Raw genomic sequence first — 26,376 nt, 5'->3', positions numbered from 1 at the left:
CACGGCTTTCCTTTCAATTTCAGCAGAATGAGTCACTTAATGTAGGGTATAGAGCTCTTTACTTGAGGAAGAAATGACAGGTATAAAACAAAAACATAGACGATATCTGCTCCTGCTATATACACACAAGCCAGAGAAGACAGTCGTGGCGCGGTAATGTGGACAATGCTTCTCGAGCAAATGGGTCCATAAAGCGAGTTGTCCGTAATAACGGAGAAGAAATCAAACGGTGGTAACATGGCACGGTTGGTAACATGACAAGAGGAAGGACACGGGTGAGGGAGTGCCCTCCCATGGCCAAGCACAGTGCCACTGCCAAGTTTTCACTGCCAAGGCATGCAATGAATATGATTGAGTCAGCCGTGTGTAGGGGGCTGCAGGGCATGGCGTGCGCCAATTGCATGCCGCACACACGGAATGAGCGGAAACGCCGTAGCGATCGAGACAGCGCGAAGAGGAACACAATGAGACGCACCGTTGGTGAGGTCTCCAAAGGCATGAACGTGGAAGCCATGGGACCCCGGCTGGAGTCCCGTTATGTCACCCGTGATGACGACGGAGTGCTCGATACTCTGCAAAGAGGAAGGCATCAGAGTCAAGCGCCTGGCAGGAAGAGAATGCACTGTAGTAAAAAAAGCCTATCTGCGCATCCATTTTCACCCGCGCAGAGGTAGATTGTCCCGATGGGGGCGCACATGTGCGCGTGCGTATATAGAGGCTCCGCGGAGGCTGATTACGGATTGCGTCATGCTAAACTGATGTCACCGCCGTAACAGTGCAGTTAAGTTTTCCGCTTGCGCCGGCAGTTACGTCACTGAGGGCGGGAGGAGCTAGAGGCGGTATTGATTAGCGAGAAACATCGCGTTGGCAGCCCATACGGATTCCGGGCGTCGACGCGCGCTAGGCTGGTGGGCTCGCATATATGGCGTGCGCCACTGTCGCCCCCCGCATGGCAGCGCGTGGTGCGGCGTCGCACGCAAAGTGGCGTGTCGCCGTCGCGCTATTCGCGGCCCCGCCGTGGCCGAAGATTGAATTGCTCGATTAAGGCTCATTCAAGCGCTGCGCGCAGAATGAGCGGCCGAATGTGCTGCGCGGCTGGTCGGAGTGCGCGGATAAATTGGGGTGGGGAGACAGGAAGGGCCCCATTACGGAATGGGGCGCTGAACGCTTAGGGAGAGGCGTGAAGAGTGACGCGACGGAGACAAGGTGTTGACAGGGAGTCGCGGAAAAGATATCGAATTTAGGGTAAACACGAGTTGGCAGGGAACGGCGTAGGGGGTGTTCGACAGGAGCTTCTTGTGAATGCTCTGGTACTGCGATGCTTGGCGGGGCAGATTCGCGAGGCTTGCAACGCACACAAAAAAGCAAACAAGACGACCTGCAGGATGTAGAAATGGCGAGGATGAAGATAATGCTACAACGACCGCCAGTTTTACGAGAAGCAATACATGCGCGCGACAGGCGCCGGCTCAGCGAGCAGCGGACGTACCACCCGCAGGTGCAAATTTAAGCAACCAAATATTAGTAAGAAAATAATGCCATCGCTTTCTTCGGGAGCAGCCTAGAATAGATACACTCACCCTAATTATATAAGGGTGTGCAAAATACAAAGAGGAGCAGGACACTGCACCATCACTGGTGCTGATCTTACAGGCTGCTGTGCAGGGGGAACAGCCACACGTGTCGCGCGGTCACCTACAGAAAAGATGAGACCGAAAAACGAAACAGGAATCCGCACCACCTATCGTCTTTCTCAAGCAAACTGCGATGACCTACACGAATTCGATATCAGGGTACACCATGATGCACTTCCATACACTGATCACGATCGGTCTGTGAGCCACATCCATTTTTACAGCACATTTTGAACAAGAAAAGTTCAAATTTATATTAAACGTTCTGAGCTACAAACGAATCTTGCTCGCCAACAAACATCGCCACGAAGAGGAAAAACAAGCCACTTCTAAAGAACGAAATTATAGTCCTGGGTGTCCCGAACCGCTACAATTTTACCGCGAAAGTACTGGTATAAGTACTGGAAATATAAGCGAAGCAAAGTGACGACACTGTAAGGGAAAAGTATTCCGACTATTTCTCAGCAATGAATGCATTTTTCGGGAGATAAACGTGAATGAAGTCAGGACAGACTCTGATCTCGGTAATACTAGTATGAACAAATGCACGGTGGGTCTGCCCCTCGGCATTCCCTTCAGCCTGCGAGTCTTGCTTGCTCGAAGGAACAGACCAATTGGAAACGCATGCATACGCGCAGGAGAGCACATCCGCAATCAAACTGAACATCACGAACGTTGCAACGTTCTAATGTCCTTGCAGTTCCGCTCCAACGTTTCAGCAGAGAATGGAAATGTAGAAGTGACGTTCACGAAAAATGAAAAGCTGGCTTTGTAGAATGTCAACGAAAGAAGAAAAAAAGTGGTCGCCTGCTGCAAGGAGCGAGACTGCTATTACAGCTAATGGAAGCGTAACGAAAGAGCCCACTTTTCGCGAGAATCACAGCCGACGGTCACCCGTCAGCCAGCTGTACAAATGCAGCGCAAGATGGCTGCAGGCTGACAATTACCGCGCACGAGAAGAGGGCCATTACGCATTTCTCGCCGTACGTTGAGCACTGGTTTCCGTTTGTTAATGGGAATTTAATACGAGAGTTTATTAAATGCGGTGCTGGCTTGACCGAAGACTAAATTTTGTGCGTAAAAAATACGCCTGCGCTACTGAAAACGAGGTTGCGGGAGCAAATCTTGGCCGCGGCAGCGGCGGGATGTCGATTGTTGCAAATGGGTTGCAAGCCCCAAGGGTAGCGTTGGCCTGGCGGCCTGGGGCAAAGCTGGAAACATCCGAAGGTCCTGGCAAAGGATGAGTCGACTGGCAACAGAACAACTTGTTTATTCTGGCATCGCAAAAGAGCAGCCGGTCAGGGCGACCACGTTACTCGAAGGAAGAAATCGAAGTCTCCCCGGCGTCCGGGGCAGCTCCCTTTATACCCACGGAGTCGAGGGCAAGAAGGAACGGCTTGGGATGAGGCAACACCCTCTCAACGATACGGCGACGCTCTGACATGTTCAGACGTGACGTGCGCGTCCGCCGGGCCGGCGCAACACCCTCTCAATGCTAAGGCCTCTCCACCGGCCGCGTGACGTCACGCCAAGGGACCGTGCAGGCCCCGCGCTCCGCGATTTCAGCGCGCCGCGCCCGTCTGCACTATTCGGGTACTGCCGTACGTAGCTGCCTTATAAGTGATTCCTTCATTTTCATTTTTGTCGTTGCTGCAGAAAAGAAATTCGCTAGTTTGTGCGCGCCTTAGGCTATCATTTTATCTGCTTTATATATTTTTTTTATTGCAGAACACCTTATTGTCAAGAAAGTTCGAGCTGCTAATACAGTTTTTTATAATAAACAATTTAGCATACGGCCGCCAATTTCGCATTATTGGTCATTATAATAAAAAATTGATTAGTTAATTTCAATTAATCATCTAATTATTAGGTTCTATCACGTACATGATGTCTGCCGTGCGGTAAAATCCATCCGCACAGACCGCACATGCGTATATCTAGTTGTTAAAGTAGAAGTTCGTGAACATTGAAAAAAAAAAAACACCGTCTACTGCGCATTGTGTTAGTTTTATTCTGTATTGTGTTTTGCTTAAAGCTTTCACACACAGCAATAATGACACTCACAATAATGTTGCGCTGTTGAGTATTTGTACAGCTAATCTGACCCTTACAATAAAAAACGACGAGACACCAGCAATGAAGTGTGCGCAAAGCATTTTTATTGCTTGGGAATAAAACTTACTTCTTCTTAAGCGTTGCTGCTTTCCGGGCTGCGGCCTTCTGCTGCGCATTGTCTTGTATGGCATCATTTCTTAGTTTGCAAAAGTTGTTTAGAACAACGTTGGTTGCAACGCGTACTACCAAGCGCAGGAGAGTTTGTGCAGTGTGGCCATTTTCACATGTCTCAATGTCGTGTTCGTCCAGGAGGGAAATCGTCTGTGAAATCACGACACCACGTTGATTTCTACAGGAGAGAAAATCTTCCGCGGTTGCTCCAAAAGACAACTTCTCTGCAACTAGTTTAGTCATCAGTACCATGTGAACTGTGCATGGCTGGGGAAACTTCAGCCCTCCTCTCGACAGGTTAGCTATCATGGCAGTATTTTCCGCTTCGATCTCTCGATTTTCAATCACCAATGTGCTGAAGCAAGCAGAACATGAAAGCTTCTTTAAAGCAGCATGAGCAGCGTATCCTGCAATGTAGACAATAGCATCCATGTCAGAGTGGGCGTGTGTAATATCGTCGTCGCTGACAGCCACAGAAAAGTTGCATGGGACAAGATCCTCACTTACGTCTTCAAACTCTGTTTCCTCGCGTGGAAATGTCAAAAGTTTTTGAAGACGAAGCTTCTTCTCACATTCGTAGAGCTGACGCACGGAAATGTGGTACTGTGATCCTGCCAGCTGGCGGTAACGGCCGAACCGGTCTTCTAGCGCATCCGTCTGAAATTTGCCCAGCAGTACGTACTTGAAGTGAAGTTCTTCTAAGCAGTAGCGCGAGAGTTCTACCAGAGAATAGCATGTCAGTCGCAAAGCACTGTGAGTCTCTTTCGTCAGCGAGCCACTGGTGATGTTTATTCTTGCCCAAGCGTCCAACCAGTCCACAACGCCGCTCAGGAAAGCTAACTGTGTGTCATCAACAGACCTTACAGGGTCTTGCATGCTGCCCCTTAGCCTCTGGCCTTTGCAAGGGGTCTTAACATTGACTATTTGCCACCATGTGAGGATAACGTCAATGAAAAGAGCAGTCGACTCAGCTTGAGGAATCTTGAACGCGGAACCATGTGTCCTGAGGGCATTTGAAACAAACTGATTAATGACGTCGAGAGCGAGCTTTACATTTTGCCGCTCCATTGAGGTTGGATTCACGGCTTTTGCGTTCAGTCTGTAAGCAGCCTTCACAAGCGACGTCTTCTCTGAAGAATAAAGCTGCCGCACAGCTGCGAAAGAAGCAGCTTTCATACGAGGAGGCCCTTCGGGCATTGCTCCACTCAAGTCCATTTCAGGGAAATAGAGGCATGTTCCAGGGTTTTTCTGGTTAATCCAATTGTTCCTAATGCACTTCAAGAGATGCACAGGATCGACCACGTAGAAAAGAGGGCGAGCGTTATCGGCTGGATGGGGATAGACAATGCTCACCTGAGGACTTGTAGCAAATAACGACATCATCTTGCGGTTCAGAGCATTGTTGTCCGTTATCACAGCGATAATTTTGAGCCCCATTTTCTCAACATTAATGATTATGTTCTTAGCATGCTCGTGCAAAATTTCTGCGCTCAGTTTGCTCACAGGTAATATGTGAATGACGTCCTTGTTTGCAGAAAGGAGTGATTGTACCATGAACACATGGGCTGTTGTTGCTGGTTCCGTTGAATGAACCGACGATCCTACTATTGTGCCCCCTTTGTAGTCGAAGTATGGTTTTATGTGGATCTCATCGATCATCAGGGTCACTGTCTTCTCGTGGTCTTTCATTGATTTGACTCGTTCTCGGATGTAGGAGAGACAGTGCGGTTGATTTTGCTCCACAAGAGGGTCAGCTTTGTAATTTGAGCAAACACGGCGCAGTGTGGAAGGATGGGGCAGAATGATTCTTGATGCAGCTCTTGTGAAGTGATATGCGTGAGGAGAAATTGAATTCAAAATACTGGCGAATACCAGCAGCTCTGCGCTATACACATGCTGTTTCGCGAGGAGAAGCTCTATCTGCTCAACCAGAAATTTCAGCAAAGAAGACTGTTCTTTCGTCGTATCACTGTCCTCAATGAGGTCTGCAAGCAGTGAACCGACAAACTGCAATACTTTAGTATGTTTCGACTCTTTCGTCACCTCAGGTATATTATGCAAGTCTATCTCGAGTTCTTCTAGCAGCAAGGACAGGCTGGAGGTGTCGCATACTTGAGCTGGCAGAATCCTGCCTGAAGGAAGCGACAGAAGCTTCACTCCATTCAAGAAAACAGAAAGTGACAGATCAGGGAGAACTACCAAGGCGCATTTCACATTAGGTGAAGGATCATTCTCGATGAGAAGGAACCTAACGCACTGCTCATCGACAGAAACGGTCCAGAATTTCGTGTTGCAGATTCCAGGCAACTTAGATTTGAACTCCTCGTAAGATGAAACTTTGTTTCTTTTCTGTTCAAGCTCATTAGACTGAAGTGACTTCCTCATAGCCTCCTGCAAAGCAGCGTTTTCCCTTCTTGCTTTTTTCGTCTCTGGCGATTCACTCCGTCCATGCGTTGAGGACAAGTATTTTGGGCAGTTTGGAAAAACAGAAGGCGCAGCATCAATCTTCAACTGTAGCCTGTCACGCTTCACCTCTATTATTTTCCCTGTCAGTTCATCTTGGTGTGACAACGTCGTAATGAAGTCGCCTGCGTGGAAGTGCAGTTCACACACCTGCACGAGAAAATGAAGCAAGGCCATTCGCCATGACTCTCCATTGCCTAAAACACTAAGTAAAAAGAGTCTGAATAGTGAACAGCTTTTACATATTTACACAGCTTTTACACAAGCCTTATGCACATCCACAGAACTAAATGCTTCCTGGACAATTCATACATAAGTGTAAGAAGTGATATCATTGCCTACAAAGACAGCATGCCTTTCCGGGAGCGACAGCTCACAACTAAGATAATTACCAGCGCCTATTAAGCAATATTTCAGAGTCTTACCCTCGAATGCTCTGTAGGTGTGAAATCCTTCCGTGGAATGGCTCGCAACCAGGCTTTTCTTCGTACTTCGTCTCTTGGGAAGCAATAAACACGTACTTTGGGACCATTCTGGTAGTTCCCGCGGCACCCGGGAACACAGCACCGGCCCATGTTTCACGAAGTTGCACTCGCTACACGGCAGGCAATCAGTTTCCCATTCGTGCGCTAGCACAGGTACGCACGCCACACAAGAAACGGCCACACGAAACAGACACACCCGTGCGAGGAGCGAACGGAAATGCACCCAACGCCAGGCTGAAAGACTCAAGCAGCAGCTAGACGCTCACTGCAAGACTGCGTTCGTGTCTGTGCTTGCCCGGGCAAGCGCGAGCACATCGAGGGAGACAACCGAGCGGAGCGGAGCCGCGCTTGGTGAGCAGCCTGACCGGACACTTGGCGTGACGTAGCGCGTGTGGAAAGGAGGGCCTGGAGAGGCCTGAAGAAAGTATTTAGAGGGTGTGACAGTATTTAGAGGGTGTTGGCCGGCGCCGGTCAGACCTCCTCGCCTCTGTTACGTCTCGCCTACCTACGACGCGCGGTATAGCCGGCGCGGATGCAACGGACGCCGCGGCTTCGTTCATCGCGGCCGCAACGCCTCCCGCCAAGCGCGTCCAGGCATGTTTCAGTGCCACGTGTCGTCGTGCGTGCGTGTGTGTGTGTGTGCATGTTTTGCCCACGCTTGTCAAAGCGCGGCAGCCGGGGAGAGGAGCTCCTCAACTGGGAGGCGAGGAGGTCTGACCGGCGCCGGCCTGGCGGACGCGCCCGTCACGCCTGAACATGTTCAAGCGTCGCCGTATCGGATGACTCTTCCCAAGCCGTTCCCTCTTGCCCTCGACTCCGTGGGTATAAAAAACCAGCTGCCCCGGACGCCGAGGAGCCTTCGATTCCTTCCTTCGAGTAACGTGGTCGCCCTGACCGGCTGCTCTTTTTGCGATGCCAGAATAAACAAGTTGTTCTGTTGCCAGTCGACTCATCCTTTGCCGGGACCTTCGAATGTTTCCAGCTTTGCCCCAGGCCGCCAGGCCAACGCTACCCTTGGGGCTTGCAACCCAAATGCAACAACTGGTTGCCAGCGGTGAGATCCCGACAACGGAGGCCAGCAGCGAAGATATGCGGTCAACTGTATGCTGAGCAGCACAACGACCATCCGGGAGCAGTGCAACGAGCCCTGTGTGATGACTGGTTGCCTGCAGCGGAACGACTGCGCTGAATTCGTGGCTGCGAGGTTTGGTGAGTGCGGGACTTTCTTCTTCTGAGTTTTGCCAGGCTTTTGTTAGTGTCAGAAACAGAGCTGGTAATTGTGGTTGTCGTTGCTGCCGGGTTAGTTTGCGGCAAGACAATAGTAGGCAGTAGAGAAAGCAGCATTCGGAGCAGCCATGGATTTGAAGTCGTTGCGCAAACCGAAATTGCTGGAGCTTGCAAGAGAGTTGGGTCTTGATGTCTCAGACAAACTCAGAAAACCAGAACTGCTAAGGGCGATTCTTGAGTTGGAGGCTGAGGATGACGAGCTGTCGGAATGCCTTGAGACCATTGAGGAGAGGGAACAAAAAGAAAAAGAGAAAAACGAGCGCGAACGAAAAGAGCAAAAAGAGAAAGACGAGCGCGAACGTAAAGAACAAAAAGAGAAAGAGGAGCGCGAACGTAAAGAGCAAAAAGAGAAAGAAGAGCGCGACCGTCAACACGCTTTGGAAATGAAGCGTCTCGAGGTAGAAATGGAACGCGCTCGTAATGGAAGTCAGGCACACGGTGCAGGAGAACGGGTATCGTTCAAAATGACTGACCTGATGCGGCCGTTTAAGCTTGGAGAGGACATTGGTTTGTTCCTGGTTAACTTTGAGCGAACGTGCGAGAAGCAGGGGTTCTCTCGGGAAACGTGGCCACAGCGCTTGCTCACTTTGTTACCCGGCGAGGCGGCCGACGTAGTCGCTCGCTTGAAGAGAGAGGAGGCAGAGGATTTCGACCAAGTGAAATCAAGTCTGCTAAAAAAGTACAGGCTGTCAGCGGAGGCGTTCCGTCGGAAGTTTCGGGAAAATGAAAAAGGCAGAAATGAGTCATATACAGAGTTTGCCTACAGGCTTATGTCAAACATGCAGGAGTGGCTCAAAGAAGAGAAAGCGTTTGGTGACCACGAGAAAATTCTGCAGTGTTTCGGGCTGGAACAGTTTTATAGTCGGTTACCTGAGAACGTGCGGTACTGGGTCTTGGATAGGCCAGACGTTAGTACAGTGGCTAAAGCCGCCGAGCTAGCCGAGGAGTTTGTGACGCGTCGGGCTCGCGGAGCTAAGGACGGTCAAAAGGGTGAATTTGGCTCCATGTCTGAGAGGCCGAAGTTCACACCCATGAGAGCAAGGGGGGACACGCGTAGTGCGGATGCGAGTGAAAGCAGTCCGACCGAACGTAAGGAGACGGCGGCAGCCGAAGCCGAACGCAGAAAGCGGTTCGAGAGGAGGCAAGCGCGCGTGTGTTATACGTGCCAGAAGCCGGGTCACTTTTCGGCGCAGTGTCCAGAAACAAAAAGAGAAGTCGTGTGTTTGTCATTGTGTAGCACTGACGAGAACATGAAGCTTCTCGAGCCTTACATGCGCGACTTCCTCGTGAACGGGAAAGAGTGCCGAGTGCTTCGTGATTCCGCAGCTACAATGGATGTAGTTCACCCCTCTTACGTAGAACCCGATATGTTCACGGGCGAGTGCGCATGGATCAAGCAAGCCGTGGAAGCTCACAGCGTGTGTCTGCCCGTAGCAAAAGTGGTTATTGAAGGACCTTTCGGAGCAATTGAGACTGAGGCCGTAGTGTCATCTAGGCTGCCCCCCCAGTACCCGTACCTATTTTCGAACAGGTCCGATCACCTCCTGCGCGAGAAGGGGCTTTTGTTTGGTGAGGCTAGCGTTCAGGCCTTAACCAGACCGAGAGTTCAGGAGCTCGCTGCAAAGGCGGTAGTTGCGGGGCCGACGTTGTCGAACAATGAAAAAGGGTCGGAGGCGCAGCAAGCTGATATTCCGAGCACGTCAGAACTGGATAAAATTGAGCCTGTAGCATTGAAGGCACCAGGTACTGGAGAGGAAATGCCCGACAGGGGAAAGTTAGAAGAGCTTCCGGTCGAACTTCCGGGACTAGGCTCAGTGACGAACAGGGAAGACACTGATCAGGTCATTAGTGACTTAATCATTAAAGCACCGCTGTCAGCTGAGCAGAGAACCGAACTACACCAACTCTTACAAGAGTTTCAAGGTCAGTTCTCTGAGAGGCCTGGTAGGACTTCTGTCCTTACTCATGATATAGAACTTACCTCCCCAGAGCCAGTACGATACAAGGCGTACCGGGTGTCACCCCGCCAGCGCGATATTATGGAGGCTGAGGTAAAGAAAATGCTACAGCTCGGTGTTATTGAGGCGGGTGAGAGTGATTATACCTCCCCTTTGATTTTAGTTGAGGTACCGGGCAAGGAACCTCGTCCTTGCGTCGACTACCGCAGGCTTAATTCCATTACTAAGGATCAAATTTATCCGATCCCTAACATCGAGGAGCGCCTTGAGAAAGTTAGTAGCGCTCAGTTTATTTCCACCCTAGATCTTGTCAGGGGTTATTGGCAGGTTCCACTTACAGAAGAGGCTAGTAGGTATGCGGCGTTCATTTCACCAATGGGAACATTCCGTCCTAAAGTTTTGAGTTTTGGTTTGAAGAACGCGCCATACTGCTTTTCAAGCCTCATGGACAAAGTGTTGCGAGGACAGGAAGAATTCGCTTTACCGTATTTAGACGACGTAGCGATATTCTCCGCATCCTGGTCTGAGCATATGGCACACTTGCGGGCAGTGCTAACCCGCCTGCGCGAAGCGGGCTTGACAGTCAAAGCTCCCAAGTGCCAATTAGCACAGGCAGAGGTTGTCTACCTCGGTCACGTGATTGGACAGGGTCGTCGCCGCCCCTCTGAAATAAAGGTGGCCGCTGTGCGAGACTTCCCGCAACCGCGCACGAAGACCGATATTCGGTCGTTCTTGGGTGTCGCCGGCTACTATCAGAGGTACATCCCCAGGTACTCCGATATCGCGGCTCCCCTGACGGATGCTCTAAGAAAAACAGAGCCCCAAACAGTCGTCTGGAGCGAGACAAAGGAGAGAGCTTTTAGCGCCCTAAAGAGCGCCCTAACAAGCCAGCCTGTGCTACGATCGCCAGACTATACCAAAGGGTTCGTTGTTCAGTGCGATGCTAGTGAGCGAGGCATGGGCGTTGTACTGTGCCAAAGGGACAATGGAGAAGTGGAACACCCCGTCCTGTATGCTAGTCGTAAGCTGACCTGTCGTGAGCAGGCGTACAGCGCCACCGAGAAAGAGTGTGCGTGTCTCGTGTGGGCCGTTCAGAAATTGTCATGCTACCTAGCCGGCTCGAGGTTTATCATTGAGACGGATCACTGCCCTCTCCAATGGCTGCAGAACATCTCTCCCAAAAATGGCCGCCTCCTGCGCTGGAGCCTCGCTTTGCAACAATATTCCTTTGAGGTGCGTTACAAAAAGGGGAGTCTCAACGGTAACGCCGATGGCTTAAGTCGAAGCCCCTAACGTAGGAATCCGCCTCAAAGTTGTTGGTTACTGATGTTTTCTTCCTGAGGCAGGATTTTTAACATATTGCTTTTGTTTAGTGTTTCAAAGTGATTATGTGCTTTCTAGTGCAATTTTCCAATTTGTGGACGCGTTCTGAGTGCTGCTTGACTACTGTAAGGAACTAGGCAGTAGTATAAAAGGGGAAAGAGCCTGGCAGAGCTTAGTGAGGGTTGTCTCGTGCTTGCTGACTGAGCGGTTGCGTTTCGGCGTAGTTCTAACGCTTGCTGGGAACGAGCACAAAAATGGCAACTCTCCCGAAGTGACTTTACAGTGTCCTATGTGATCCTGAACCCGAGAACGAGGCCTTCTCTGTGCGCTGCGCTCAAGCAACGTCGAGGGACGATCGGTTTCGATTACGAGCATCATCGAGCGACATCCCTCTGGACAGCGGATGCAGTCCCCTGACCATCGGGATCTCCTTCTCCCGGCGGGGCGGTCTGTTACGTCTCGCCTACCTACGACGCGCGGTATAGCCGGCGCGGATGCAACGGACGCCGCGGCTTCGTTCATCGCGGCCGCAACGCCTCCCGCCAAGCGCGTCCAGGCATGTTTCAGTGCCACGTGTCGTCGTGCGTGCGTGTGTGTGTGTGTGCATGTTTTGCCCACGCTTGTCAAAGCGCGGCAGCCGGGGAGAGGAGCTCCTCAACTGGGAGGCGAGGAGGTCTGACCGGCGCCGGCCTGGCGGACGCGCCCGTCACGCCTGAACATGTTCAAGCGTCGCCGTATCGGATGACTCTTCCCAAGCCGTTCCCTCTTGCCCTCGACTCCGTGGGTATAAAAAACCAGCTGCCCCGGACGCCGAGGAGCCTTCGATTCCTTCCTTCGAGTAACGTGGTCGCCCTGACCGGCTGCTCTTTTTGCGATGCCAGAATAAACAAGTTGTTCTGTTGCCAGTCGACTCATCCTTTGCCGGGACCTTCGAATGTTTCCAGCTTTGCCCCAGGCCGCCAGGCCAACGCTACCCTTGGGGCTTGCAACCCAAATGCAACACCTCCCAGTTGGGGAGCTCCTCTCCCCGGCTGCCGCGCTTTGACAAGCGTGGGCACCAACATGCACACACACACGCACACACGACGACACGTGGCATTGAAACCTGCCTGGACTAGGGAGCCTACATACAGGGGGCGCGACATGTAGGCTCCCTAGCCTGGACGCGCTTGGCGGGAGGCGTTACGGCCGCACTGAACGGGCCCAAAATGACCGCCACTTTGAACGAAGCCCCGGCGTCCGTTGCATCCGCGCCGGCTATACCGCGCGTTGCAGGCGAAACGTAACACGATGCAGGCGAAATACAAAAACGTCCATGCGGTGCGAGACGTCAGCAGACATTGAAGGTCTTCAGGTGGTCGAAATTTCTCCGGAGCTCTCCACTACGGCGCCCCTCATAGCCTGTGTGTTGCTTTAGGACGTTAAACGCCACAGTTATATTTATTTCCCTCGCAGTACGGTTCAGGTGAGCACTAAATGTGACAGTTGCGGAGCCTGCAACTTTTATTTGTTTTTGGAAAGGAATGGCTACCTAGTATGAGCCCAAGCTTTGCTTGTGCAGTCACTTTGGCTAAAATGCGATGGGCATTATCCTACTGCTAGCGTTGGGAAATACCGCCAAGACGCGAACGTAGACGAACTTTGAGAGCTAGACAGAAAACGGAAGCAATCCGGAGTACCCGGGTTCGAACCCGACCACGGCTGCCGCGCTTCGATGGAGGCGAAACGCAAAAGGCGCCCGTGTGCTGTGCGATGTCAGTGCGCTTTAGAGATCCCCAGGTGGCCGAAATTATGCCGGAGAGCTCCACTACGCACCTTTTTCTTCCTTTATTCTTTCACTCCCTCCTTTATTTCTTCCTTTACGGCGCGGTTTAGGTGTCAGCCGATATGCGAGACAGATACTGCATGCCCTTTCCTCCCCCCTCCCCCAACAGCCATTTTTTTTTTGATCGAGGGTGCCGAAAGGTTCCCGAGCGCGCTCCTACAAAACCGCTAGCGAAGGGAGCTGTGGAGTCGTGAAAGTTCAGGGCGCATCGTTAAATTGCTGGTGGAAGCAACGAAGTGAGACCAGGTAGAGAAACGCTACGCGTCGCGGGACGGCTCGAAACGGTAGCTTGGAAAAGGTCGAGGTGAAAGTTGCCGCTGTAGAGACGAGAGCACAGGAATAGGACTGAAAGGCGGGCTCTGTTGCCACTGCGGATCACGTTGGACGGAAGACGGAGCGGACGCAATGTCTTGGGAGGAGGGTCTAGGCGCGCTCCCCGCGACCGCAGGCGCTTCAGGCCAGAGTGGAGATCATGAAGAAAGGAAAGGTGCGGAAATCTTCACTTTGGGTGGACACCTCCTAATAGAGAAAAATGAGTCCTAAATAAAACAAAATGGTAGCGACACGTTTTTCTCTAGTACGTTATGTAGCTATACGACAAGAGACCAAAATTATCTCATTACAGGAATTGTTTCTAGTACTTGGCGAAAAATAGTACAAAATGTACGTTGTGATGACAAAATTGTATGTTGTGCTTTCAACTGTTGGAAACGCGTGGTAGGATGATGCATACCGGGAGAGGGCGTGGTGGAAGTGAGGTAGCTGAAATTTAGCCTGTTGACCGAAATAGCTGCAAGTACCAAAAGAAAAAAAAACTGATGGGGGTTTAACTTAGTCAAACCGAGCAGAGGTGCGAATGCAGGTGGTGATTCTTCAATTGCAGGAGGCACTTAAGCTCCGCCTGAAGGGCATTACGCGATGCATTTTGTGGGTTAATGCTCATAAATGCAGAATTGCTCATTCCCTACTAAAACATTCATAGGTGGCGGCGAGTCCTCATACCACTATACCAGCGCAGCGAGGCAGCGGTTAAGTGGTGCCCCACTGCACTGGTAGGTGGCTACTCCTATCACAGCCACCCGTAGGGACTGTGCGACCAAAGTTGTTCACGGATGCACTGACGGCACCCTCTTGAAAACCTGAAAAGCTTGCGCTTCAAAATAAACGCGGTTTAACGAAGCTGATCATCGTTTGCCGAACTTCAATTCTGGATTGTGCATTTGTACACCACCGTGCTGCGAACGCAGCAAGCAGCAGAACTCGACTAGAAGCAAGGTATGCGTGACATTAAATACTCCTGGAGAAACCGGAAACTATTCCGAGAATAGGAACGGCGGGGAGCAGCGGTCGGGAAAAACCGCGAGGAAATAACGCACAGGTCATGAATAAAAAAAGAAAACGCGAGCATGCCGGAAGACTTGTGCCGACGCGTGTGAACTGGCTATGAGCACCGGACTGCCAGCGCGAACCGGAGGCAACAGAAGTCTGCCAGCTTCCAGTTTCATAAACAGGTCCAGAAAGGAGTTCTTGTCATTCCACTGACAACACCGCCTCTTAGAACGAATTGCAGTCGTGCGAAAATTGCAAGGAGTGTTGAAAGAGATAACAAACGAAGCGATTGCTCAGAAAATCTGAAGCGCCCGCAGGTCTCAAAGTGTGTCGACCGCTGTTGACACGATGCGGTGCAGTTTTGGAACACCCCGTGGGCAACAAATTAGCACACAGTCGCTCCATGAGCGGACAGTACTTTTACCTCCCTTCGCACAACGAGTAACGGCACACTCGTTCCGCTGGCTGCTCGCAAGTTGGCTCTTGAGGTGCGTTGAAGCAGAAGAAAGAAAAAGGAATAGAAGAAAAGAATAGATCAGGTCTGGACTTGGCGACAGGAGGCGCTGCATCCGTTCGCAGGTAGACGTGCCCTGGTTGGCAAGCCCGGGGCAGTCGAGTGTCGACGGGAAGGAAGTCCCGAAGCTGACAACTGCAGACGCCGCCGGCCAAACAGCAATCTATACCCCCTAAAGAAAGATCCAGCCGAGGCAAATACAAACGTCCGGGCCCAGACGCACCCGGAGCCGTGTGTGTACGACGCGCCAAGTTATTACGGCGACAGACAGTGCAGAGATTGGCGCGGCGCGCCCGGTGATCAAAACCGCGGCTTCAATCCCCGTAACTGCAATAGCTCGATCCGGCAAGTGGGGCTTGCGCCGTAATGGGAGCGTGCGTGTACACTGGTGATGTGCACACTTGCCAAGGTTTCCTCTGTGCGAAGTTTGTGAACTGCTGTTTAGTGCACTTTTGATTTTGAGAACCCAAACTACGCGTTTGAATAAGATCTATCCGCTTAAATACACGGTCTCAGTCTCTTGAGAAACAGCTGTAACCTCGTTATAACGAAGCTGCAGAGTGATGGGACGTTTTCCGTTGTTCAATTTCATTCAGTTGCAAGTGTAGCACTGCCCTGTCATCGTCTTTCTTCGTCCCGCCTGTACGCTACGTTTTTGTTAAGAAAGCTGAAGGGACCCGGAGATTATTGATCTATTGTCGTAGCTTCATTATAGACCGTGTTGATCGAGCTTTCAAGGGGAATCGTCACTCGTACGTTACATCGATTATTTCGCTATAAACCGTTCCGTTATAACGAGGTTCGACTGTACTTCAAAAAGTGGCAACGCGTAACGCGCAGCGTAACCTGGGGGGTGCTGGACGTCGCTTCAGCGGAAGCTATGCGAACGCAATCGCTTACAGACGACCTTATCACGGCGAGCAGTTGAGATCCTGCTATGACGACAAGCTTAAATGCGCGGAGCTATGCACGGGAAACTTCACCTGCACCGCGATTGGTCCGCGAGCGTCTGAGCCACGCTCGGTGTGCACTCGCTGTTGCGAGCCGTGTTGCGTTTACGTTTTAATTTAAGATTCACGCCCACACGCAGAAGGCACGGACCACGCGGAGGCGTCAAGCACGAGGAGAGAGAGCACGCTCAGTGTGTGCACGGAGCGGGCGATAATCGACGCGAGGAGCCGCGCGCCGACGACAGCGATTTGCGCCCCGTCGCGTGTAATGGTGGCGACTTTTCCAGACGAGGCTGCATGTCGAGAAAAATGGACCTCGTTCAGGATGCGCTGACCACGCCGCGCGCCCCACTATTTGCAGCAGCTGCACGGGATACTGAATACTAAATGGCAGAATAGAGCGAAACGCTCAGGAAGAGATGGCAACACCCTCCTTGCGTTCACTATGGATTTTTATGGCGCAAAGGCATTTACGGCCAAAGCGCACCATAGCACAAGGCATTTGTTTTCTCAAGGTGGGGTCAATGACCCGTTTTCAAAGCATTTCACCCCTTACCGGTGGGTGCCCGGCGGCCCAAGGAAGGTGTGAAAGAGGTGAAAGTAGGGCGGCATTCAATGCGATATATAAGGTTAAATTGGAGCTTGATTTCAGGCGTTGGCAGTGGGCATACGTACACGGTGTGCAAAGAGGAGTACACTGCAGCTGTGATCGGTTGGAGTGGGAGGGCTTTTAACTCGAGACATGCGCGAAATGGCGTAGTGTAGATGTCTGCAGCGGGCAATAGGGCAGAGGCTTCGTTACGCCCGTCGCCAGGTTTGCATTCAACAAAAAGATCTGGAGCTTCGGAGTTCCGGTTTCACTCCACCGATATTTCGGAGCTTTAGAGCTCAGCTGGTACACGTATGGCGAAGGCACTGCGCTATCTCGGCAGGTACCAGTCAATCCTGGGAAAAGAAACTGAAGGGAAATAAACAGATCAAAGCCGCCTGCACCAGCACAGCTTTGTCTGGCTGAAAGCTAGTTTGACACAAGGGGCGTTCTTCAGGCCAGACTACCCGGATGTTGGCACAGAGCGGAATTTTATGTTTGCCATAAACACGCTGGAAGAATTTACCACAGTAGGGTCGACATCGCCTATTTCTTTTACCTTCGATGCAGCGGAAACATTAAGTATAGAAATGGTGTCAAAGCCTCGTGAAACAAAAATTATGTAAAGTCACTTGTACGCACCTCCATGAAAAATTTCAGTGACATTACGCTTTCACATGTAATGACCTCAAATTAAATTACTACCATTTTCTCCGAATTAAAAGCGGACGGTAAGTGAAAATTTATGAAACATTTAGCTTTAATACCGATTCGCATGTCTTCCAGGAAGAAAAAAAAACGACGCATGCTTTGGAACGAGAGGGACAATAACACTAGGAGGAAACAAATGGTTAACTCGGAAGACACTGCTTGCCACATTTATCTGTGAAGTGTATAGCGAGATAGCCCTATTAAAATGATGAATATAGCTTGTTGTATAGGACAATTCAGTTTAAATTTAACCTGGGCGCTTCATTTCGAGCGAGAAAATATGGACACTGAACACTTAAGCTCGGCTTTAAGGGATTGACGCGACAGCGTTAACGGGTACCTTAAGCATCCTAGGTTCGCAGACGCGGACTTTATTGTGTTTTTTTATTGACCACAAGACACACAAGGCCTCCCTCTACCGAGTCGAAGGAACGCTGCTTAGTGGTCGAGGGGTGTACCGCGCGGATTCGACCGTTGTCCTTTTCAGCGCAATTGCTGTTTCTTCAGGGGCACAACGGAATTTTGGAATGACGTCACGACACTGTAGGCCAATGAGAAACAGCATAGTGACGTGATCACTTTTACTGCGTGATCGTTGTTTGGGGAGTGAATTGCCCGCGCAAGGTGATGTGGTTCTGACGTCACGACCATCGAGACCAATGAGGAATAACAGTCCCACAGAGTACAGAAATGTGCTGTTGAACACCCGTTTAAGAAAAAAAAAAGCAAAGTGGACGTGCAGTCGACAGGCGCCGCTCGTCTCGCTTGGTAACTGGATTTATGCGGTCGAAATATGGCTGCAGCTGCGAGTATAGCAGCCATCAGACGCAGCTGCTCGCGACAATGCGTGTCGTCTGATATCAGCAGCTGTTGTCCGCCAGTGAGCTGGGAGAACGGAGTAACAATCCCTCGCTTCTCGAAAAGCTAATTTTAGAGAGAAAGTGAGCGGAGGCATGAAATTGAGTTAGCAGTGAATTTTAAGATCGTTTTGAAGCGAGCTGTCGCAGTGGAAGCCTCGACAGCCCGGGGATTAAAGTCTCAAAGATTAAACGCGAGGCTGCCATCTGCAGCGCGCGGCAGCGACACGAGCAGAAGACGCGCAAGAACGAGCAACTGGAACAAAGCGTATAAATACGCCCCGGAGGAAAAAAAGGTGCCTTTGGGAAACAATGCAGTGCGTGTGTGTAATGCGCCTCGGGATGGTTCTCATTCAAAACGAAAGCTGCTGACAAAAAAAAAGGGGGGGGGGGGAGCACAATGAAGCAAGCCACAAATGGAGGTGCATGCCGGTAACCCGGAAATTGCGATTCAGCGTAAACAGCATGCATTTTGCGCGCCGCGGTGCGGAAAAACCACAAGGGGCCGGCATTTGTTTAAAACTTGCGCACATTTTGGACGAAGAAAATGAGGTACGTAAGACGAGACTGCAGTTGTGTTGGTAATGGGAGACGCCAAGGCTGTACAGTGCCAGATGCTTAAGTAGAATAGAGATGAGTAGCTTTAGGCTCTTGCAATGTGGCCCATAGCGCATTTAAACTTGCACCATGGAGAGAACTGCAGCACATCTCTGGCGAATTCCAAGTATCGCTGTTTTCAAGAAAGGCTTTCTTTTACGACTGATCAGCGGGAGGAATATTCGACCAACAATGCGCGCCACAGAGGTCGCTACGGCTGCAAAGAGGCGGCGCGTGCGTGGGACATGGGTGGCATAGTAAACGCGCATCCCGGGTTGTGTTCTGTGGCGCCGAGGCGTGGAAAGGGCGATCGCGTTTCGCTGTTCATCGACGGTGCCGCAGTCGACAATAGAGAGGACGGATACGGTTGGACACATTCAGGGAACAATGCTTCGCTCCCAAACCGCGTCACCGCTGGACAGGACACCGCAAAGTGCGCGTGAAATTGTGTTGCCGTGCGATCGAACAATTTGCCGAATCGATGCTGCAGGCAGCAGCTTTTCGCGCTTTGCACGCGACAGCGTTAGTGCGGACGTCCGGCAAAGACCCCGGGTTCACAACGAAATCCCCTCCATTGGTCGACAGGTTCGTGAAGTCACAATCACGGGACCTAGCGCGGGTAATTCGAACACCCCATCACGACATCAAAGTAGAATGATGACGTCACTACACAATTCCTGTTTTGGTCTACAGGGTCGTGACGTAATTCCGGCACCATTACGTTGTGCCTCTGAAGAAAGAAAAGCAATCGCGTTGGAAGAACTTGTCGAGCCGCTGCCCCTAAAAGGTCGCGAGCTGCCTCTCGGCCACTCAGGAACGGTCGTTCAGTGGGATATGCAGTTTAGGGGCGTTACGTGACCACCCCATACCGCATAGTTAAAAATGCTGTCGCAGTACTCTTAAGGCTACATAAGCGCCCCTAGAATTCGAGGTAACAGGGAAATAAGAACGCGAGAGCGTAAATAATATCTAAATCGAATATGGAGTGAAATAACTAGACGGTGTTCGGCATCGTTTATGACGAGCGGTACACTTTCGGAGCGATAGTTTCACCCGGGGCCGTATTTCCACAGTGCCTATATGTCTACGTACGCGTCGCTTTAAACTGGGCGAGTCCTCGTGCTACGAAAAACGACGTCTGGGTGATCACCACAGGCGTGTGCAGTAGCGCCCACTGCCTCTAACCAACGTATTCTTAGCTGCACTTTTGCACCGCAAATATTGACACAGCGACAAGTGCAAGCAGAGAGACGATGCAACCGGAAACACGGGTCAGCTGTCGTCACGCAGCAGTTATCTCCGCACGTGGAGCGCCATCAATAGGCGCGGACCGAAGTTGCTATACGTCTACCGCCTGGGAAATTATGAATACGCGTGCCCTCAAGTAAAATTCCGATTTTCGTTTCGTTGCTCGCGTTGTATTTGTCCCCGATAGTGCAGGAAATAATTAACTGCGAGAAAACGGTTACACTGGTAGTGAACTGAAGTTCGCCGAGGTATACACAGCAGGAACGGAGCCAGATGCGTCAGCGAAACTGTGGACGAGGACGCGGACACAGTGGGCGCGGTGCGGTATAGCCGAGGCAGGAAGAGGGAACCCCGCCGTGCGGACTGTGCGCGTATTGTGCACTACGGAAACGCGCCGACGCCTCGCTCATCGCGGGACTGTATACGAAGGTAACCGGTGCGCAGTGGACCGAAACGACTGCGCAGTTTTGTTCACCCATGAACAAGCGGTCGGTTCCACAGCACCATCCAGAACAGCCACCATTCTTAAACGAGTGCAGACACATAATTTCAGTGGCATGTTTTCTTCTCTACAATGACGCGGAAGACTAACTACTAAGCATGCATCACGACGTGATATTCGCGTACGACCGCTAAATAATTTTTAATCGAAGTTTTTTTTTTTCTGCCATACTGTCCGTTTGAACAGCCGAACGATGGCTGTGACGTCAAAGAGTGATTTATGCCACGTGAGGCACGGAAAAACGCCCATATAATCGCCGCTTCATCGTTGGAATTTACGACAGTGCTGAAGCTAGCCTCCGTCAAGAGCCGGAATGCCAACGAATGTTGAAGCAGCGATGATCTTGCAGTTTCTTTCATGTCTTACGTGACCTGTAAGTACAAGTTGACGTTAGTCTTCATTCGGCTGTTGAAACCGAAACAGCACTAGACAGAAATGAGATAAATTATTACCGATCGTATGAGAATACCAGGTGATAATCGACGTGTAACGCCTTACGCATCATAACAAGAATACACACACCCAAAAGTTCGGCGTCCATGCTCCTTTAAGGCTGAACGAGCGGGCAGCTTGTGCGATAAAGGGATTTGAGGAAGTAATATGCGTAGCACGCGCCGGAGTCAGTTATTGCCAGCTTTGGTGGCAAAGGCCGCCAATGTAACCGACACTCGATATGGACGACCATACGGAAGGAGCTCGCGCGAGCATTGTATAACGGGAATACGGGCCGTTACAAAGCATGAACGGTTCGATATCAACGGATTGAGGGGGACATCAAAGCGGATGGGCTGGTCGGAACGACCACCCGACGGTCTCGCACGGAACAGTGCTGCCGAGGTAATTGTAGCGACGATGGCGCCAGTTAGTCTTCCTTTCAATGACCCCCGCCACGTGACTGAAAGGAAGGTTGAGAAAGACACGGCTTGAAAAAGGACGTCGAGGGGGTACGGCGCGTTGACCGAAGCACCGCGCTGCGCTATAAATACGCACAAGAGACACCGGCCGGTTCAGCTTCTTTGGTCCCACGCCAGCTATAATGCGCTGGTGGAGCGCAGGGTTGATCGCACCGTTTCGGGGTTTTTGCCGGCGACAAGCAAAAAAGGGATTCTCGCGATTGGAGCCGAGGGCGGAACGCCTGTGGCCCGATTACCCTGATTGCGGCAGTATGTGTGTACGCGCGCCCCGTGTCCCACCCGGGAACTGCGCCGTATAGCGTTACGGTAGTCATGGCGACGGCCGGGGTCCAGACTGCGTGCCGCTTGAAGGGGCGCAGGTATACTGGCCTCGCAGCCCAACCGTGTCGCATATGAGAGACACCTGCGCACTGTTTTGGCTTACGGGGAAAGGGGGGGGGGGGGTCGTTGTCCGATGTTCGGGCAGCATCCAACAGGAGAGGGCTGGCGGAAGTGGCCCATTTAAAACTTCTAGCAACAACCCAAAAAAAAACAGAACATGCCTATGCGGCTAAAAATAACACGCACGCCCTGACTAGTTGTAGGGAGAGCGCGCAAGGTGGCTAAGTTTAGTATTAAGCGGCGTTAGAGCAGCCAAAACCGATGTATGTAACCAAAACCAAAACAAGAGCCCCAACAGTAAATGTTCATATTATGAGAGCCGTTGGAATTGTATTCCTGTACTCATGTGGATAAAACTGGCCGATGCATTAAATAGCCAAATTTAACAGTTGAGCAGCCCTATTCTGTAACGCCGGATGCCCTACAACATTAACTCACGCCGCATGAGCGCTTCGAGTTACCGCGGGCTGAAATTGGAGCTCTTGGTGCCGACGCGAGGCGGCGGTGTTTATGAAATCCCGAGTGAGGGTCAGGCCGCCAATTATGCACTTCTAAGTTATGTCTGGATCTATATGCGGGGTGTGATGAAGTGGTGCCAAGGCTTCGTACAGTCTTGCGGCATGCATATGTCCAGTAACGCGTGCTCCCCTGAAGCTCTAAAAACACGCTATTTACTTCATACATGCATCAAACCTGAACAAAACGCATCTGTAATTTCAGTAACAGTGTTGGTTAAAACAAGATTTCTGGAGTCGTCGCTCGCAGCAAAACTCCCGCGACAGCATTGTGTTCGGTATACGCTGACCGGTGTAACAGGCTCTTCCTGCAGTTGTGGAGCAAGACTGCTTGGCTGCAGCGACGCGACGCAGACTGACAACACTCGCGCAAAAGCGCAGCGGATTGACGTTGACCAGCTACAACCGCCAAATGCACGCAAAGGACCGAGCACGCGTTGTGGCCAGAAATAAGTGGAAGAATCGCTGCACAAACATGTTATGGACTGTCAGAACGGTTGGAAAGCTACAGTCTTGAGTGCAGCACTCATTCGTGCACGCTGTACTTGCGACAAACTTTTATCGGTGCTCTATGCGCAATGACGCAGGTTGCACCTGCGATAGTAAATGGAAGCCCACAACATGTATGCATAATAAGCGTCCGTTCTAGAAAGGAACTGATCTGCCGCACTTACATAAAGCTGAAAAAACTACATTGCAGGGAAAACTTAGTGCAACCATAAGGCATGCACCAATTTGGAAGCATTGGACCTGTAAACCAGATATCCGAGCATTTGCCCTGTTAACGACATTATGCCGTGAGCTGGGCATAGTGAAAGGAGAGCCGAAAATGCCGTGAAGCAATGGCGAAGTACCGCACAGAATATTACAGACAGCATCGGCCAAGGCATTCAGATTCCAAGCGCATGGATTAGATTCCGGCAGCGACTATACTGCACTTCGACTGCCGCGTGAACAGATTTCAGAGCAAGTAGACCAGCTGGTAGTGCATGTACAGTGTTTCTTTTCGAACTACTGAAATCTAAAGTCTGACGAAAACTCGTCTGGCCGGGTAGAAGATTCATCTATGAAGAAAAAAGGGGAACGCCGACCAAAAGGTTGTTTAATACGAAGACGATCAAGGCTTCCGTATGGAAGCCGAAACGTCTTCGTTTTAAACAACAATGGTCGGCGTTCCCTTTTTTTCTTCATAGATGAATTTTCGAACTACTGGGTTGAACTTTCGTGGGTTGCCGGCATCTACAACAAAAACAATTAGGGTGGCGTCGATACCGTGAAGTTCAGGGCAAACTCTGCTCCGATAGACGTGGCCAAATAGAATGCGTACGCAGGAAATGGAGAATGACCCGGAGAAGAGCTGCAGAGTGCAATGCATGGAGTTCAGTAAATGACCTAAATCTGGTGTCCTATACAGATGTACTCCTTGGATGCAATTAACAGCCACGAGAGGCGAGGGCTGACAAATGGAATAGATGTAGACGCAAGGACAGGTAGCAACGAAATATTCAGAGAGTTTAGTACGAGTTCTATGAAGGCCGAAAATGGCAGCGGTAGCACTGCAAGAACCGACGAACTGCTTCCTTTCCCAAGCATCCCGGACGACAGCGGAAGAGCGCCGCATGCAGGATACCGGCGCGTAGCGTCCGCGACTGCCCGCGGAAACTGCAAGGTTCGGGGAAAGCTGCGATGATGAAGTCAGAGGAGATACGCAGAGTACAGCAATCATCTCGCAAGGGGAAAGAACATGTAGCACGATTTTGCGCTTGCTTGATGTAGTAATAGAGTGACGAGAAGACTTCCGACACGCCGCCCTTCAGCAGGCCGAAGAAGTGGCAGCAATAACTGCGGTGAGCATGAAGAAGAAAGAAAAAGGACAACCAAGAATGTGTTGCCACCTTTGTGAAGCACTCTCTTGGCCATACTAACTAGGGCAACATCAAACCTCGGTCAAGCACCTAATCCGCGGTAAATGACAATAAACCGAGCAGAAATTCTGCTCTGACGCTATGCATGCGCAGAATTGCAGCACGTGGCTGAATGAGGGTATAATTTTCTTAGCGATCACCCTAAAACACCCCTTTGTTTTTCCGCAGGCGCGCCTCTTAACCCGTAACTATTTTTACTCACCACGGTGAGTGTCATCTGTCGCGAGTGATGTAGTCACAATCGTCGCGTACGACACAATTAAAAATGACCACTCCTTCTCTACCCTCAACATCGTTTTACCCCCCCCCCCCCCCCCCCAAACACACACACACACCGACCCCTCCCAATTTTAGTCACTGGTCAGAGCCCTGTTCGGGCGGGGCAAAGAAGATGCCGTAATAGCACTAGCCGGGAGCAGCACACCACACAGTGAGCAAACAATTGCGCCAGAGATGTTGCGCTAGAACGCAGCCCCCCTGACACCGCGAACATAAACGGGGACAAGCAACGAAGGCGGCTCCTTCCCGCCAAACAGGAGGTCAGTCATTGACCCGACCGGTACACGACGGTGGAAGGGACTCATTTTGCGTGCGGATGTATCCTACTGCAAAATGAGCTGTCCGCACTGATTGCAAAGGGGGCAAGGCGATGGTTACGCCCAAGGCTCCCGCCCTCTACGATAATGAGAAGGTGCTACAGGCGCACACCCAAGCGAGACGCTGGTGCGGCCACTACAGTGGGCTTACTGGAGACTGAATGCAATGCGAAGTAAACCGTTAGAGGTCGGGAAATGACGGGGAACGCCTGAAAAGCCATCAGACAACTAGGGCACTACTTCGGGTAAGCAGGGAGTACTGCCAGGGGGAATAGCCGACTGGAAAGAAACAGGCTGACCGCAGCAGCGCAGCAAGTTTCAACTAATAGCAACGTCTCGGCTTTTGAGCACAGCCTTATTCAGATTGCGGATGAGGGCAAGATTTGGTTTGGTTTATCGGGCTTGACGTCCCGAAGCGGCTCAGGTTATGAGGGATGCCGTAGTGAAGGGCTTCGGAAATTTCGACCACCTGCGGTTCTTTAACGTGCGCTTGGGCGAAGAGCTCGGACGGCCAGTACAGCACAATAATGGCTCTAATTAGCATATTCACTAAGGCATGGGCGCATCTCTGCGTGGCTGCGGAATAAGCGGAGTTCTTACCTCCTGGACGAAGAATAGCTGCATGAAGACGGGCCCCGGAGCGTAGCACACAGCGCGACGCTCCACTGTCCGCGCAGCGGGCACTATGCACACGAGCACGAGAAGCGAAAACCAGCGTACGACGCCGCTGCGGCTCCTGCACGTGACTCCTCCGGCCGGCATCGCGTGGGAGTGAGTGTGCACCACCGCTCTTCGACGACGGCAACTCAGCGATACCACGGATAACTAAGCACAGACACCGCTGGTCACGACGCTTCACTAAAGCTGGCCGCCACCGTCGCTCGCCACTCCGATGACGTTGTTGTCGTGGAAGCCGCGCCAACGTGCCTAGCAGAGCGAAGACTGGCGCGCACGGCTGCACCCAGCAGCGTAATCAGCGTCGCCGCAACCACCACAACCACCACCACCGCCTCCTCCGCCTCCTCGAAACCGCTGCCGCCAGCGGCGCCCGTAGTCCAGCCGCTGCTGCCGCCGCGTCCCGCTGTCACTCGGCCAAGTAGCAGCGCCGTCGCCGACCTCACCGGCGTCGTCGACGTTTGCGCAGCGCCGGTTTCCCTCTACCCACGGCCTCGGGGGCGCCGCCATATTTAAAGCCTCTCGCACGCCCGCCCTCCCTCTCGCCCTCCAATTCCGTCAGATGGGGCGAGCGCAGCGAGGCGACGGACACGCCCCCACTCTTCTCCCCTCGCTTCCTCCTCCTCTTCGTCTCTTGCGCGGTGCTTCTCGGTTCGATTTACCCGGTTCATCGTTGACTGTTGAATTGATGATACATGAGGGCCTCGGCTCTTATCGCTACCTGAGCACCCTCAGGTGTCAAGCGGAAGCAAGCTGTTTTTCATTTCCGGATTTTGGTCCTGCTGTGCTTTAATTTGAGGACTTTGGCTGTGTTCATGATGGCGACTGATCTTTCATTTCGACTGAAACAAGGCGACCTAGGATAGGTGTAA

The 26,376-nt window shown here is 51.6% G+C and overlaps 1 protein-coding gene across 1 annotated transcript in view; it reads right to left on the bottom strand.

Moving 5' to 3' along the window:
* The window catches only part of LOC144098419 (superoxide dismutase [Cu-Zn]-like), a 30,402-nt gene extending 4,410 nt beyond the window's left edge, over positions 1 to 25,992 (bottom strand). Inside the window, exons 1-2 of the mRNA XM_077631029.1 lie at positions 25,430 to 25,992; positions 476 to 572 (exon numbers count right to left, since the gene is read on the bottom strand). Of these exons, the coding sequence (XP_077487155.1) occupies positions 476 to 572; positions 25,430 to 25,591 (259 nt within the window). The 5' untranslated portion in view covers positions 25,592 to 25,992. The remainder of the gene's footprint in view (positions 1 to 475; positions 573 to 25,429) is intronic.
* Between the last annotated feature and the right edge of the window lie 384 nt (positions 25,993 to 26,376).

The sequence above is a fragment of the Amblyomma americanum genome, chromosome 7, assembly GCF_052857255.1.
Source record: "Amblyomma americanum isolate KBUSLIRL-KWMA chromosome 7, ASM5285725v1, whole genome shotgun sequence".
NCBI classification, from domain to species: Eukaryota; Metazoa; Arthropoda; class Arachnida; order Ixodida; family Ixodidae; genus Amblyomma; species Amblyomma americanum.
The sequence above is the reverse complement of the archived record's forward strand: the minus strand, read 5'-3'. Positions and strand labels throughout refer to the sequence as shown.